This window comes from Azolla caroliniana, unplaced genomic scaffold (genome assembly GCF_043228905.1).
Source record: "Azolla caroliniana isolate FFs.n. ecotype wild unplaced genomic scaffold, voAzoCaro1.0.p SCAF_3, whole genome shotgun sequence".
Taxonomy (NCBI): domain Eukaryota; kingdom Viridiplantae; phylum Streptophyta; class Polypodiopsida; order Salviniales; family Salviniaceae; genus Azolla; species Azolla caroliniana.
Window position 1 is genome coordinate 20,538,560 of NW_028230438.1, and position 13,279 is coordinate 20,551,838.

The 13,279-nt window shown below is 38.6% G+C and overlaps 1 protein-coding gene across 1 annotated transcript; it reads right to left on the reverse strand.

The window, feature by feature from the left end:
• Positions 1–6,453: 6,453 nt before the first annotated feature.
• LOC147866480 (pentatricopeptide repeat-containing protein At3g09650, chloroplastic-like) lies at positions 6,454–9,970 on the reverse strand. The gene has a single exon (XM_087316931.1). It carries the CDS (start codon positions 9,898–9,900, stop codon positions 7,780–7,782), a length of 2,121 nt encoding a protein of 706 aa, XP_087173057.1. The 5' UTR covers positions 9,901–9,970; the 3' UTR covers positions 6,454–7,779.
• Between the last annotated feature and the right edge of the window lie 3,309 nt (positions 9,971–13,279).

The window sequence follows — 13,279 nt, forward strand, 5'->3', positions numbered from 1 at the left end:
GTCTAGGAGTTGGCTAGCAATGGGCCCGGTTTCGGCTCAAACCGAACAAAACCATTAAACCATGGTTTAACGGTTTATAAGTTCCAAGTAATTAAATGGTTTGGTTTGGTTTAAATGATTAATAAATAGTTCGGTTTGGTTTTGGAACTGGGGTTTATCGGTTTATAGGTTTAAGTGGTTTGGTTTAAAGGTTTATAGGTTTTTGGGCTAACATTTTTAATGGTTTTTATTGATTTAATTCACTTAACTTAAATGTTTCTTTAATTCAATGGTTTAATTAACGTTTTTTATTGATTTAATTCACTTAACTTAAATGTTTATTTAATCTAATGGCTTAATTAATGCTTAATTAATTAATGAAACATAAATTCTTATTTAATTTAGTGTATTTTTATTTATTTAATTTTAAATTAGTTTGGCTTAAATGTGGTTAGGTTTAAACTTTTTATTAAATGACTCAATTTGGTTTTAACTTAACGGTTTTGGTTTAGATAGTTTGGTTTACCTTTTCGTAAATGGTTTGGTTTAATGACTTGAAAGTTCATAAATGAGGTCAAAGAAACCGAACCCGAACTGGGCTCATTGCTAGAGTTGGCCACAACTTGATTCATACCTAAACCAAGTTAAGCAATTTTTAAACGGTTTTCTGGCTCATTTGAGCCTCCTTAACCCGTTTGAGCTTGGTTTGGCAAGGTTCAAGCCAAACCTAACTATTTAGAGCCGAACTGGTTCCTAATTTTAATGCTAATGGAGGATATTTTTATGGGAAAAAACCCAATTACTAAACTGGTAAAGTCTTAAACAGTTTGGGCAACCCGATCATTAAATTGGTCTAGTGTTAACTGGTTAAGCCTTAACCAGTTTAGGAACCGATTTGTTCAAATTTGAAAACTCTCAAAGCGGTTAAGGCTTAACGGGTTTGGTTTGTACAAGGCCAATCCGGTTAAGCCAAAACTGAACCGTTGTTGATTCCTACTTGTGTCTTCCAACTTCGCTTATCATAATTCACTTGATTGGCTTCCTCTTGGACCAAATTCGGTCTCATCGAACAATTTTGGTCTTAGAAGATGTTAATACATCTTTCTTTCTTTCTTGTTGGAATCTACTCTCCTTTTCATCCCTTTGTCCCATCTTTAGCTCTACTTCTCATTCTCTTGCGCATGTCACTGAAACTCCAACTCATTCCGATTGCCCACTCATATATGATCTATTGACTCCCATCTTCTTCTCATCCCCTTACTTGCACATCATCTAATCTAATCTTTTTATCTTCTACATATGTATTATGCCCTTGGTTGCATTTTCACATATTCTCTTGTCTGATGTTCCTACAACTATGACAAAAACATTCTAAATATGTGTTGGGGTTGAACGAGACTTGATCAATTCTTAGACATTCGGGTTACATCTTGCACAAAACCACAACAATCCCCAGAATGTTATTCTCATCCCCTCACATCTCTCTCAACACATGCATACTAATTATATACTTTATGCGTGTGAACCAATTTTCACCATGACACCGTGTAAAGCTTTAAAAACCTTAGTCTTGAAGTCCCTTCAAATCATAGATGGAATGAATGTGTTGCCCATTGCGTAGATGTAGGAAAGAGAGCATATTATGCATTTGAAAATGCATGCAATCGTGAAGAAATCAAGTATTGAGTCCTCAAGAAATTTCATCGACACTTTGGTGACATAGGTGTTTCTCTATGGGGTAGACTAACATTCCCAAGTCCCCTGGGAAAGCATTTTCTCACAAAGTTTCTCCAAGTCAAGAAACAAACGCCATACACTCTCCTTCTAGAGACATGATCACTTCCTATTGAGAATGTGGTCATGGAAAGGGTTTTTGAATGCATGCTTAAGATTCAAAAGCCCTTGACATTGACTTCTTATAATGTCATGGGAAACAAACAAAAAGATCTAAAAGACACCTAAAAGAAAAAATGTGTGTTCTAATTGGATGCAAGATATGGAAAAATAGTTTGGAAGATGAAACACAACACATTTGCTTCATGATGCATCAATAGGTTCTTTTGTGAGTGAAGTCTCTTTGGAACGTGAATGTATCATGACTTAAGAAAAATGTGGAGACTGACGCTTCCTACATGATACTACATATGTTGCACCCAACTACAAAACCATATTCTTCACCAAACGTGGAAACCATACACATCATGTTAGTCTAGCCCATTCAATCCAAATTATTGCTTTCACGCTACTTAGCTCACGCTCATACAATTTGAGTCAAGGTGTTGGGCCACAAGTGATGAGAGTAGTCAATTATGCATACTTTGCCCTAAACAAGTTTGGGAGTGTGAGTATCACAATTTGATATAATGTTGATCACATTTGACTTTAATATTTACACATCTTCACCAAACGCAATCATTGCAAAAATTTCTCTCACAATCACAATGTGCATTGTAGATTGCATGTGCTAACTTATCAAAAAGAATTTGCATGAGTACAAAAGGCTTATCCAAAGAAGGGAAGAATATTGGAAGTTACTCAATGAATTCTCCAAATGCAAGAGAAAGCGCATGCATATGCTAAATTTTGGGGAAATCTAAAGGGGAAACATGTTGAGAGCTATGGTGACTTAACTCTTCTTGACTTGTCTATTTATTGTAAGAATTTATATGAGTATCGCTTGCCAGAAAGATGATGTGTTATGTATGGTTCTCTTTCACATATGTCTCCCTTCTTTACAATTGAAGATATATGCATAAGACTTCAATGTATAAAGGTTGAAATGCTCAAATGAACGAGAAAGGAAGCACATGCATGGATAAGCGATATGTTTAATCATGCATTGCAACATGGAATGCTATATGATTGGAATACAAATTGGATTAAACCTTCACATAAAGGTGGAGATGTAAATTATAACGTAAACAACTATCGAGCCATCATGGTTGGCTCATTAATGACAAAACTATTTGGATATATAATGGAATTAAAGATAAGTGCATGGTCTGAAAAAAATGGTAAGAGAGCTTATTGACAAGTTGGCTTTTAAAACCATTATAGCATCATTGATCACCTTGTCACCCTTTGAGTATTAATGGAGGAAAGTCGCCTTGGAGGTAAAGGTTTATATTGTTGTTTCGTAGACTTCAAGAAATCTTTTGATATGATACCTCGTGAGCATCTTTGGAGGTGAATGGAAGAACTCAAGGTGTCAAGTGAATATATGCTTGCAATATCCGAATATATGAGAAGGTTGTATGTTGTGTGCGTATGAGTGATAAACTTTCAGATTTTTTCAATAACACTATTAGTGTTAAACAAGGTTGCCCACTCTCACCAACTCTATTTCGTCTATGTATTGATGAATTGGAAGAAATGGTTGCCAAGTTTGTAAAGGAAGAATGTGTTGAAGAAGTTGCAATTAGAAATGTTGTCATTATGCTATATGTGGATGATGTAGTGCTTTTTGCAAATACTTTAGGAGATGCGCAAAAGCTTGTAAAGGCATTGGAAACATTTTGCATGCATATTATTAAGTGTCAATAGCTCTAAAACAAAGATTATGCTTGTGAAGAGCCAAAAAAAAGATAAGCCATGCATTATGTACAATAAAGAGCCACTTGAATGTGTGGAAAGCTTCAAATATCTTGACCTTGAAGTTCCTTCAAATAATAGATGGAATTAATGTGTTACACGCCGCTTAGAGGCGGGAAAGCGAGCATATTATGCATTTGAGAACACATGCAACCATGGAGATATTAAGTGTTGGGTCCTCAAGAAATACTTTTTCGACACTTTGGTGTCACCAGTGCTTCTCTATGGGGTGGAAGTATGAGGTGGTGGCATCCCTAAATCTACTTGGAAATGGTTTGAAAATGTCCAAAAACATTTTCTTACAAAGTTTCTACAAGTTGAGAGACAAACGCCATACATCCTCCCCCTCCTCCTCGAGATGGGATTACTTCCCATTAAGATCGTGGCAATGGAAAGGGTTATTGAATACATGCTTAAGGTCAAAAAAGTCTCTCACATCGACTTCCTAGAATTGCATGGGAATAACAATCGGCAACAGTTCGGTTCCGTTCAAGAGGGTCCAAACCGAACCGTTTAAATTTGTTGAAACCTGAACTGAACGGAACCACGAAACCTTTAAACAAATTTCAAACCATTAAACCATTAAACCGTAAAAACCACGGTTTTGTGGTTTAGTTTCGGTTTTCAGCATAAGTCAAAAAATTTATTTTTTAAAATTTATAATATTTCATTTTTTAAAATTTTTAAAATTTTTAAGATGTTCCTAAAATGTGAGAATAAGGTTAAAAATGAAAAGATTGTTTAAAAACAAATTTTAAAATTTTTATAAATTTGTTTTTAAAAAAATAATTAATAAAAAACCGTTAAACCGTTTAAGGTTTCTGGTTGTTAAAACCGAACCAAATTGTTTTAAAAAACCTAAACCTGAACCAAACCGAACCGTTGAAACCGTTAAGCTGCGGTTTCGCAGTTCGGTTAAGTTCAAACCGAACTGAACTGTTGTTGATTGTTACATGGGAAGCAAGCAAAAAGATCCAAAAGACACATAAAAGCCATTTTTTGTGTTCCAATTGGATGTAAGATATGAAAAAGTGGTTCAGTAGATGGGATGCAACAGATTTGCTTCATGATGCATCACAGTTAGATTCCTCTATAAATGAGGACTTTTGGCAACGCCAATGTATCATGACATGAGAAAAATGTGGAGGCTCAAGCTTCACATGCGATACTACACATGTTGCACCTAACTACAAAACTATATTCTTCGCGAAATGGGGAAACAATACACATCCATACATGTTAGAGCCCATCCCGTTGTCTACCATTCGAATCATTGCTTCTATGAGACTTACCTCACATGCATTGCGATGTGAGGCGGGACATTGGGGCATAAGTGATGAGAGTGGTCAACTATGCACACTTTGCCCTAAACAAGTTCAAGAGTTTGAGTATCATATTTGACCTCTGAAGACGATAATATAATCTCTCTCTCTCTCTCTCTCTCTCTCTCTCTCTCTCTCTCTCTCTCACACACACACACACACACACACACACACACACACACACACAAATGAGCTACCTTATCTGAACAAGGCACATGGATCATACATACCATCACCAAATTAGGTCACCAATACAACCAACCTCGCATATCGTTTATCCAAACCATTTGCTAAACCTACATATACTAATTATCTACTTCCTATTTGTAAACCATTTCCACAATCATTGAACCACATGGGAAGTTAATCCTTTGTTGCACGTGCATGTGAAATGTTGATACCCTACCTTAACAAGTCTCTTCCAATTATTTTTCACATCTTCAATGAGGAAGATGTTCATGACACAATCCTCAACCTCATTTCCATATATATTAGCTTTTTTATAGGAAGGTCAAATGATGAACCTTTTTTCCTTTTGTACTCTAATGGATTGGTCAATGTATAAGGGTGTGTGGTATGAGTCTGGGGACAATGGGCCAAATTTGAAAGTATTGCCTATGGATGCATTACATTGTTTTATCCATACATAGTTGACTACAATTCCTCCTCCATAAGGTCTAAGATACGCCAAAACATTTGACTTCAAAAACACATGTACGGGTACACTGTACCATTGAGAATCTTCATGTTTATATAATTAAGCATAAGCATGAGAAGTCTATCACAATTTGACACAATACAATCTCTTAGAGTCATGTATCGAATATGACACCATTATATCATTATCAACTTCCACATTTTGCTAAGTTCCAAACATTAAAATCCCCCACAACCAACAATTTTCCAATCTTGTTATATGTAAAGAATGTTAACACACTCATCAGAAAAAGAATCATCATCATTACGTAGCTCATACAAGTTATAGAAGTTGAACCCTCTATGAGGAATTTAACAACGTCAAATAAAGTTTATCTTTACACATTGTTGCTTCAACCCACATATAATTTTTGTATTCGTCATACTTACATACTCATGAGTCATATTTATGTTTCCATGCCATCCTAGTAAATTTGTGCCTCTCCTTTGTGCTCAATATTTTTTATAGTGGAGGGCCGTATAGATTTTACAATGTAGCCATCAATGTTAGGTATACACTTGGTTTCATGTTCCCAAGTTTTATTGTTAAGTTTGAAATCAATTATGCCTATATACACTTGGTTTCATGTTCCCAAGTTTTATTCTTAAATTTGAAGTCAATAATGCCTATATACACAATCTCAACTCAATCCGCTTGTTTGGGTGAGGCAATCAAATACCCTAGCCTCTGATTGATTCTTTGTATATCGTCACGCTTTTTTCAATTACCTATGAAAGAACTTGAATAGCATCCTCATCATGGACTTCACCAAGTCACCATATTTTATTTCCTTTGAAATTTCCAATTTTAGTTGGAACATTTGCAGGAACAACACGCAAGATCTAATAATGCCTAATGCCAAAAAATGGAATATGTAAATATCCTCTTCATTAAAGTGGAATGTCATAAGGAGAATCTTCATCAAATACTCACATATAGTGATCAAACAAGCTGCATTGTCAAACCCATCTAAGAATCACATGAGTAGTTCAAAGTGAGCCACCCATGAGCCAATACCCAAACAAAATTTCAATCCTAGGCAAGTGAGAGCACTAAAGGTTTGTCATTCTTGGTATTAGAGTTGGACTTTGGTATTTGTGACCTTTGGTATTTAATCTCACAGGATCATTGTGGTTGTCCATCAGTTTGATTCATAGCATAACACTCCACAACCTTGTCTCAATACACGTTTATGAAGAATTTTCAAAGTCAACATACTAGACCATGGGATACGCTTTTGCTAAGAGGTGAACAAGCCTTAATAACACACTAAGAGAGCCACCTATAAGAGAAACTTGAGCCATACTTTTCTTACTCATTGGTTGGGTAGTGTAACCATCTTGTAACCACTAGTTTATAATAACCACCCATTATCCTAGGTCTTCGCAAGTTCATATCTGGTATACCTCCATAGTCAGCTCAACTTGTTACAATGTCGTGATATAAATTTGAGCATCTCTATCCATATAATGCTCACATCTGCTTAGTGCTACCTAATAAGTAGCCCATAGCCATTTGAAAAGCTTCAACCTCTTCACCCAAGCTTGTTTAGATCCAATGTTGGACCTAGATTCAATATATAGCTTTTGGCAACACGATCTTCTACGCATTCTTCAACAAAGCATTTTGATATTCAATTAAAACCCAATGAGCAATATATTTTGTTTGGTGGGGTTAATAAATGGTGGGGAAGGAAGTTCTTGTTGGAAGGTATAAGAATTAGTATCCTAGAATTCCTTCCCATCTCCTCTTGCCCAAGAACCATAATATACAAAGGAGCAAAAAGATAAAAAGGGAACTTCAGGGTGTAGAATGCGTGTATCCTAATCATTCATAGCAAAAATGACTTTAGAAGAAAACATGTAAGAGCATAAAAAATCCTTCATATCACACCGAGTCTCAGAGGCTTCCTCTTACATGCACAAAGACTAGAAAACTCCAAAAGAAAAGAGTTAATGTATGACACCTTGTTCAGCTAATTGTACAGAGATTTCATCAGCCACCCGATTCAAGACAAGGATCTCAGCATGAAGCTTTCATAAAACTTCCTCGGAAAAATGTGAGGAAGAAACATGAGTAGTACAGAAGTCTATTCTTGATGAAACCGAGCATGCATCCATAGTGTGTTGTTTTTCTTATTAGGTAATTACAAGAACTGATGCATTGGATGGAGGTAGATTCATTATCAAACTAAGTTGGTAGTCCAACCCAGCTCTTGAATGCATCTACCTGTTTCCTCCGTTCCTGTGACATGTCAACCCTTCGTTGCGAACGATGCTTACTTGTATACAAGTCTTTGTGTAGTTGCCAATACATGTTTCTATATTTTTCTTTGTCTGCCCAGAATTTCCGCTCTTCCATTTTAGCAATTACATCCAATGCATTCTTGAAATAGCCGTATTTAACGAAAATGGTGAGAAAGCCGTTGAGCAATTCCTCAGTGAGTTGTAAAGGTGTGGATCCATCTTTTGGAGCAAGATTTTCTTTTATTTCTGCCCAAAGCAACAGTATTTCGTTTGTCTTACTGCCCACAAGAATATATCCACTGAGCAAGAAGACATATGTATGTGCATTTGCATCGAATCCTAATTGTTTCATCATTTTCACAGCTGCCTTTGCGTCGAACATCAGTTTTCCTTTACAAAATGTCTGAATCGTCCGATTCCAATGGTGCTGTTCCATCTCCACAGGGGCTGGGTCACATGCTGCTGTATTCAACAGTTTGAACATCATGTACGGCTTATTATGCTTCTCGAAAAAGGACAAAAGCTTATCCAGGATTGACTCCAGAGGGGAAACCCCCACGCGTTTCATTTCTCGGAAGATGCGTTGTGCACTGTCATAGTCTCCTAGGAGGCAGTACGCGTCTATGACACACTCATACAGCCCAACACCCAGAATATGCCCTACTCTACGTGCATCGTGCAGCACAGCTTCAGCCTTCAGTGGCTGGGGTAGCTTACAGTATGCTTCCACGAGCTTGGCATACGACACACTATCAGCTGGTGTGCTCTCCACAGCCAGCGCTTCGAGCACATAATTTGTTTCATCTCTGAGTCCAAGCTTCAGCACACCCTCAATGGCTAACCAACAAGGAATGTACTCATAGTTTTCCGCACAATAGAGCTTTGAAAGAAACTTGGCTGCATCTGTAAACCGATTCTTCTGCAAGAAGCCCTTCAATAAGAGGGTATATGTGTCGGCACAGGGAGGCTCCAAATCTCCTTTCCATTCTCGGATGGAATTGTGAATATCATCTTCGCTTCTTCTTTCAACTGAATCTCCTCTCGTGTGATGATTACTTTTCGCAGACCAGGAAAGGACCACGTCTGCAGCTATATCTATCTCCCCTAGGTTGATGCAGGATTTGAGCAAGCTATTGAGTGTGGCTCGATCTGGGACCTTCTGTGCTGCCTTCATTCGAACCAGCACTTTGCTCAGATGTTCAATCTGACCTCCCTTTTCATATGCCTTCATCAACAAGCAGAAACATGCATTGTTGGGTGAGAGGGAAAAGCGGACCATTTTTGTGAGTACTTCCTCTGCCTTCTGTGCATCCCCGAGCTTTGCACATGCTCTCAAGGCAATAATACATGCCTCCATATCCGGCTTCACCAATGCATCCCGGCTATAACTCATCGACGCATGCTTCTGAGTTGAAACTGTAATACAATGCCGGCATATCTCAAAGAAGACCTTCACTGCGTAGATCGCACCGCGCGTGTTGTGGACCCACAATTCCAAGAGTGACTTCCAAAACTCTAAGGGAGGGTAGTGGTGCTTCTGCTGCAGCATGAGGCGGAACGCATGTGCAGAGAGCTCGAACATGGCGGCCTTGGCATAGGCCATGGAGAGAGCAGCGAGTGCGCTCCCATCCAGGCACCCTAGTTTGTCATCCCGATTGAGGCGCGAGAGCAGTTTGTGGGCGCGGAGGAGGCACAAGGCATCACCAGAAGCCGATAAGAGAGAGAGGGCTCTGGCTATCACATTCTTCTCTTCTTGGCCAGTACCAGTGCAATTGGCAGTGGCCGAGTAGAGATCAACCCCAGCCTTCTTCAGCTTTTGCAGAGAACGCCATGTTTCCTCCGGGTCTTTCTCTTCCACCGATTTTACCAGTCGCTGGGTGAGGAACTTGGGGTCCATCATGAACAGGGGCTTATTAGACTCGTCGCCCATGTGATCCTCTGCTGCCACACATTCTGCACTCAAAGAAAACGGAGCAGGAGCAGGAGCAGAGACGGGGTGGAGATGAAAGGCGGTGGTGAGGGGCCTCCTGGCGATTAGCAGGGCCTTCCTGCCAACGACGATCATCGTCGTCGTATGCAGATTCCTTCCTTCCTCTGCAGAAAATGGAGGAAAACCCCCTCCTTTAACACCCTGCTCTAGCCATGGCCATGGCCCATCTGGAGGAAAAACCCCTCTGTAAAACCCTCTGCTAGCCATGGACTCGGCAACGGCTCGGCTCAAGACTAGCGGTTCGGTTTAGTTCGGTTTAGGCTTGAGTTTCCTTAGCCGGCTCGAGGTCGTTTTGGGATGGCTCACCGGTTACCAAGCCGGTTTAGACTTAATCGGCTTAGCTAAATCGGTTCCTAAACCGGTTTGGTGGTTAAACCTAAACTGAACCGTTGTCGACCCTGGCCCATGGGCATAGCCTATCTATCCCCGTCCGTGTGTCCGCCTGCCCAACTCGAGGATCCTTCCGATCAAGCAAAGGATCATGGAATGCCATGTCTCGATCCCCGTGACTTCAACATGTTCATGCTACGTTTCTCCTATACGTTTACTGCTTTTGTTCAACTTGTCGTTGTGCACCAACCAAAGGACTCGAACATGTGACCATTTGGATCAAACCAACGACCTTAACCATGGGCTCTTATTTACGTTGTCACTGGTTTGTAAATGTGTGTGGGGTCCTCGATCTTGTTATTGTCTCGAATCTTCTCATCGTGTGGTGATCTTGATGCATCTGTGTTGGTTCTACTCAACATACATGCATCTCGGCTCCTTGATATACAAATAAATAGAGGGGGCTCTTTGAAGGGGAGAGACATGGAAGGCATGTTCCGCTTTTTATTTGTATTTTTTGTTTCGCTTACCGTGATAACTATTTATTGTTGACAACTTGACATCATCTCTTTTTCTCCCCCTTGACATTAGTGATATCTTTGATTGGGGTAGATCAACAATACACAATTCGAGCCTAATAAATATTTCCAATCGTTGAAATGTCTTATCTCTCGATATTTGCTTATGACATCCTTGAGTTAATCTTATGGATTATCCCATCTATTGTATTAACTTATCAACCACTCTTTATTGGCCATTGTGTAAAGGTTTATTGGTGCATCTTTCATATCAATAAAACACATTCATTTGTACATTATGTATTGGGTTGTGTAGGTGTCTTGCTAGTTTTCACACCTTCATTGCGACATGTCTTTATTGATTATGATTGTTGTGAATGGATTCAATTAGAGACACTAGAGTAGTGAATGGAATCATCACTTGTGCCCCAACGCCTCGTCTCACATCGCAATGCATGTGAGCTAAGTCGCATGGAATCAATGGTTTGAATGGCAAATAACGGGATGGGCTCTAACATGTATCGATGTGTACGGTTTCCCTGTTCCACAAAGAATATGGTTTTGTAGTTATATGCAACATGTGTAGTATAATGTGTGAAGTGTGAGCCTCCACGTTTGTCCCATGTCATGATACATTGGCATTGCCAAAAGTCCTCGTTTATAGAGGAATGTAATTGTGATGCATCATGAAGCAAATCTGTTGCATCCCATCTGCTGAACCACTTTTTCATATCTTACATCCAATTGAAACACAAAAAATTGCTTTTATGTGTCTTTTGGATCTTTTTGCTTGCTTCCCATGAAATTCTAGGAAGTTGATGTGAGAAACTTTTTTGAACCTTAAGCATGTATTCAACAACCCTTTCAATGGTCATGATCTCAATGGGAAGCGATCCCATCTCAAGGAGGATGAGGGTGTAGGGCTTTTGTTTCTTAACTTGTAGAAACTTTATAAGAAAATGTTTAGGCGATTTCTTCACACATTCTTCCTTTACAAACTTGGTAACCATTTCTTCTAATTCATCAATGCATAGACCAAATATTGTTGGTGAGAGTGGGCACCTTGGCTTAACGCCAATAGTGTTATTGAAATTTTTTGAAAGTCTATCTCTCATATGCACGCAACATATAACCTTCTCATATATTCACTTAACACCTCAAGTTCTTTCATTTGCCTCCAAATATGCTCACGAGGTACCATATCAAAAGCTTTGTCAAAATCTACAAAGCAACAATATAAACCTTTACCTCTAAGGTGGCTTTTCTCCATTAATACTCAAAGGGTAACAAATGATTAATGGTGCTATGGTGTTTTCGAAAGCCAGCTTGTCCATAAGTTCTCTTACCATTTTTTTCAGCCCATACACTTATCTTTGATCCCACTATACATCCAAATAGTTTCGCCATTAATGAGCCAACCATGATGGTTTGATTGTTGTTTACATCTCCACTTTTATGTAAAGGTCTGATCTAATTTGTAGTCCAATCATACGACATACCATGTTGCAATGCATGATTAAACATATCGTTTATCTATACATGTGTTTCCTTTCCCGTCCATTTGAGCATTTCAGCCTTTATACATTGAAGATCGCTTGCCTTTTGAGAGGCCAAATTCTTAAGTCCTATGCATATATCTTCAATTGTAAAAAAGGGAGACATATGTGAAAGAGAATCATAACACATCATTTTTCCGGCAAGAGATAACTCATATAAATTCTTACAATGCATAAACAAGTCGTGAAGAGTTAAGTCACCATAACTCTCAACACGTGTCCCCTTTAGATTTCCCCAAAATTTAGCACATGCACGTGCTTTCTCTTGCGTGTGGAGAATTTGTTGAGTAACTTCCGATATTCTTCTCTTTCTTTGAATAAGCCTTTTATACTCGTGCAAATGCTTTTGGTGATTTTCTTTATCCTTAACTACATCCAAAACCATAAGGCACTTTCAAGCTTCACGACATTCGTTATCAAACCATTATTTCTGAAATTTCTTGGTGCATTTCCAAGATGTGCGTTTAGTTGAAAAACATTTGTTTGTACAATAGAGAATGACTTTCTTAAAAGCTTCCCATTTACATTCTAATGTGGCACCATGTTTTATATTGTTGTCATTTGTAACATATCCTCAACCATCTTAAAATACATGGGCGATCGCTTAAGGTTCATGGTCAAGCGTGGTTGTTTATTATCTTCAATGGTCTTCTCACAATCAAACCTATGCATACATTTGAGATCAATACATAAAGCCCTGTGATCGGATTTTGGTGTCCATTCACCAAGTGAGAATTTATGTATACAATCCAAAATACATTCGGAAAGTAGCAGTATGATCCACCGCTTTGTATCATCCATCATTGTGCATACAATAGGCCTTTCTCCAGAGCGAGTAACACCATGTTTCCCAACTCGGTGTGCCCCATATACATTCACATCCGACATCCCATAATGCATGCTAAAATATTCACCAATGGTCTTTCTGAGGGATGCGGGTGTTTCCATACTCTCGTCTTTAATCCCACATATGACAATGTTCTTTGATCGTCGTTCACGTTCTTTCAAATCTCAAACATCTATGCTTTCTATATTTTTCTCTTGATTCAT

What these genes read in the sequence shown, in the direction of transcription:
- LOC147866480 (XM_087316931.1), bottom strand. Translation starts at nt 9,900, where the DNA reads ATGATCGTCGTTGGCAGGAAGGCCCTGCTAATCGCCAGGAGGCCCCTC.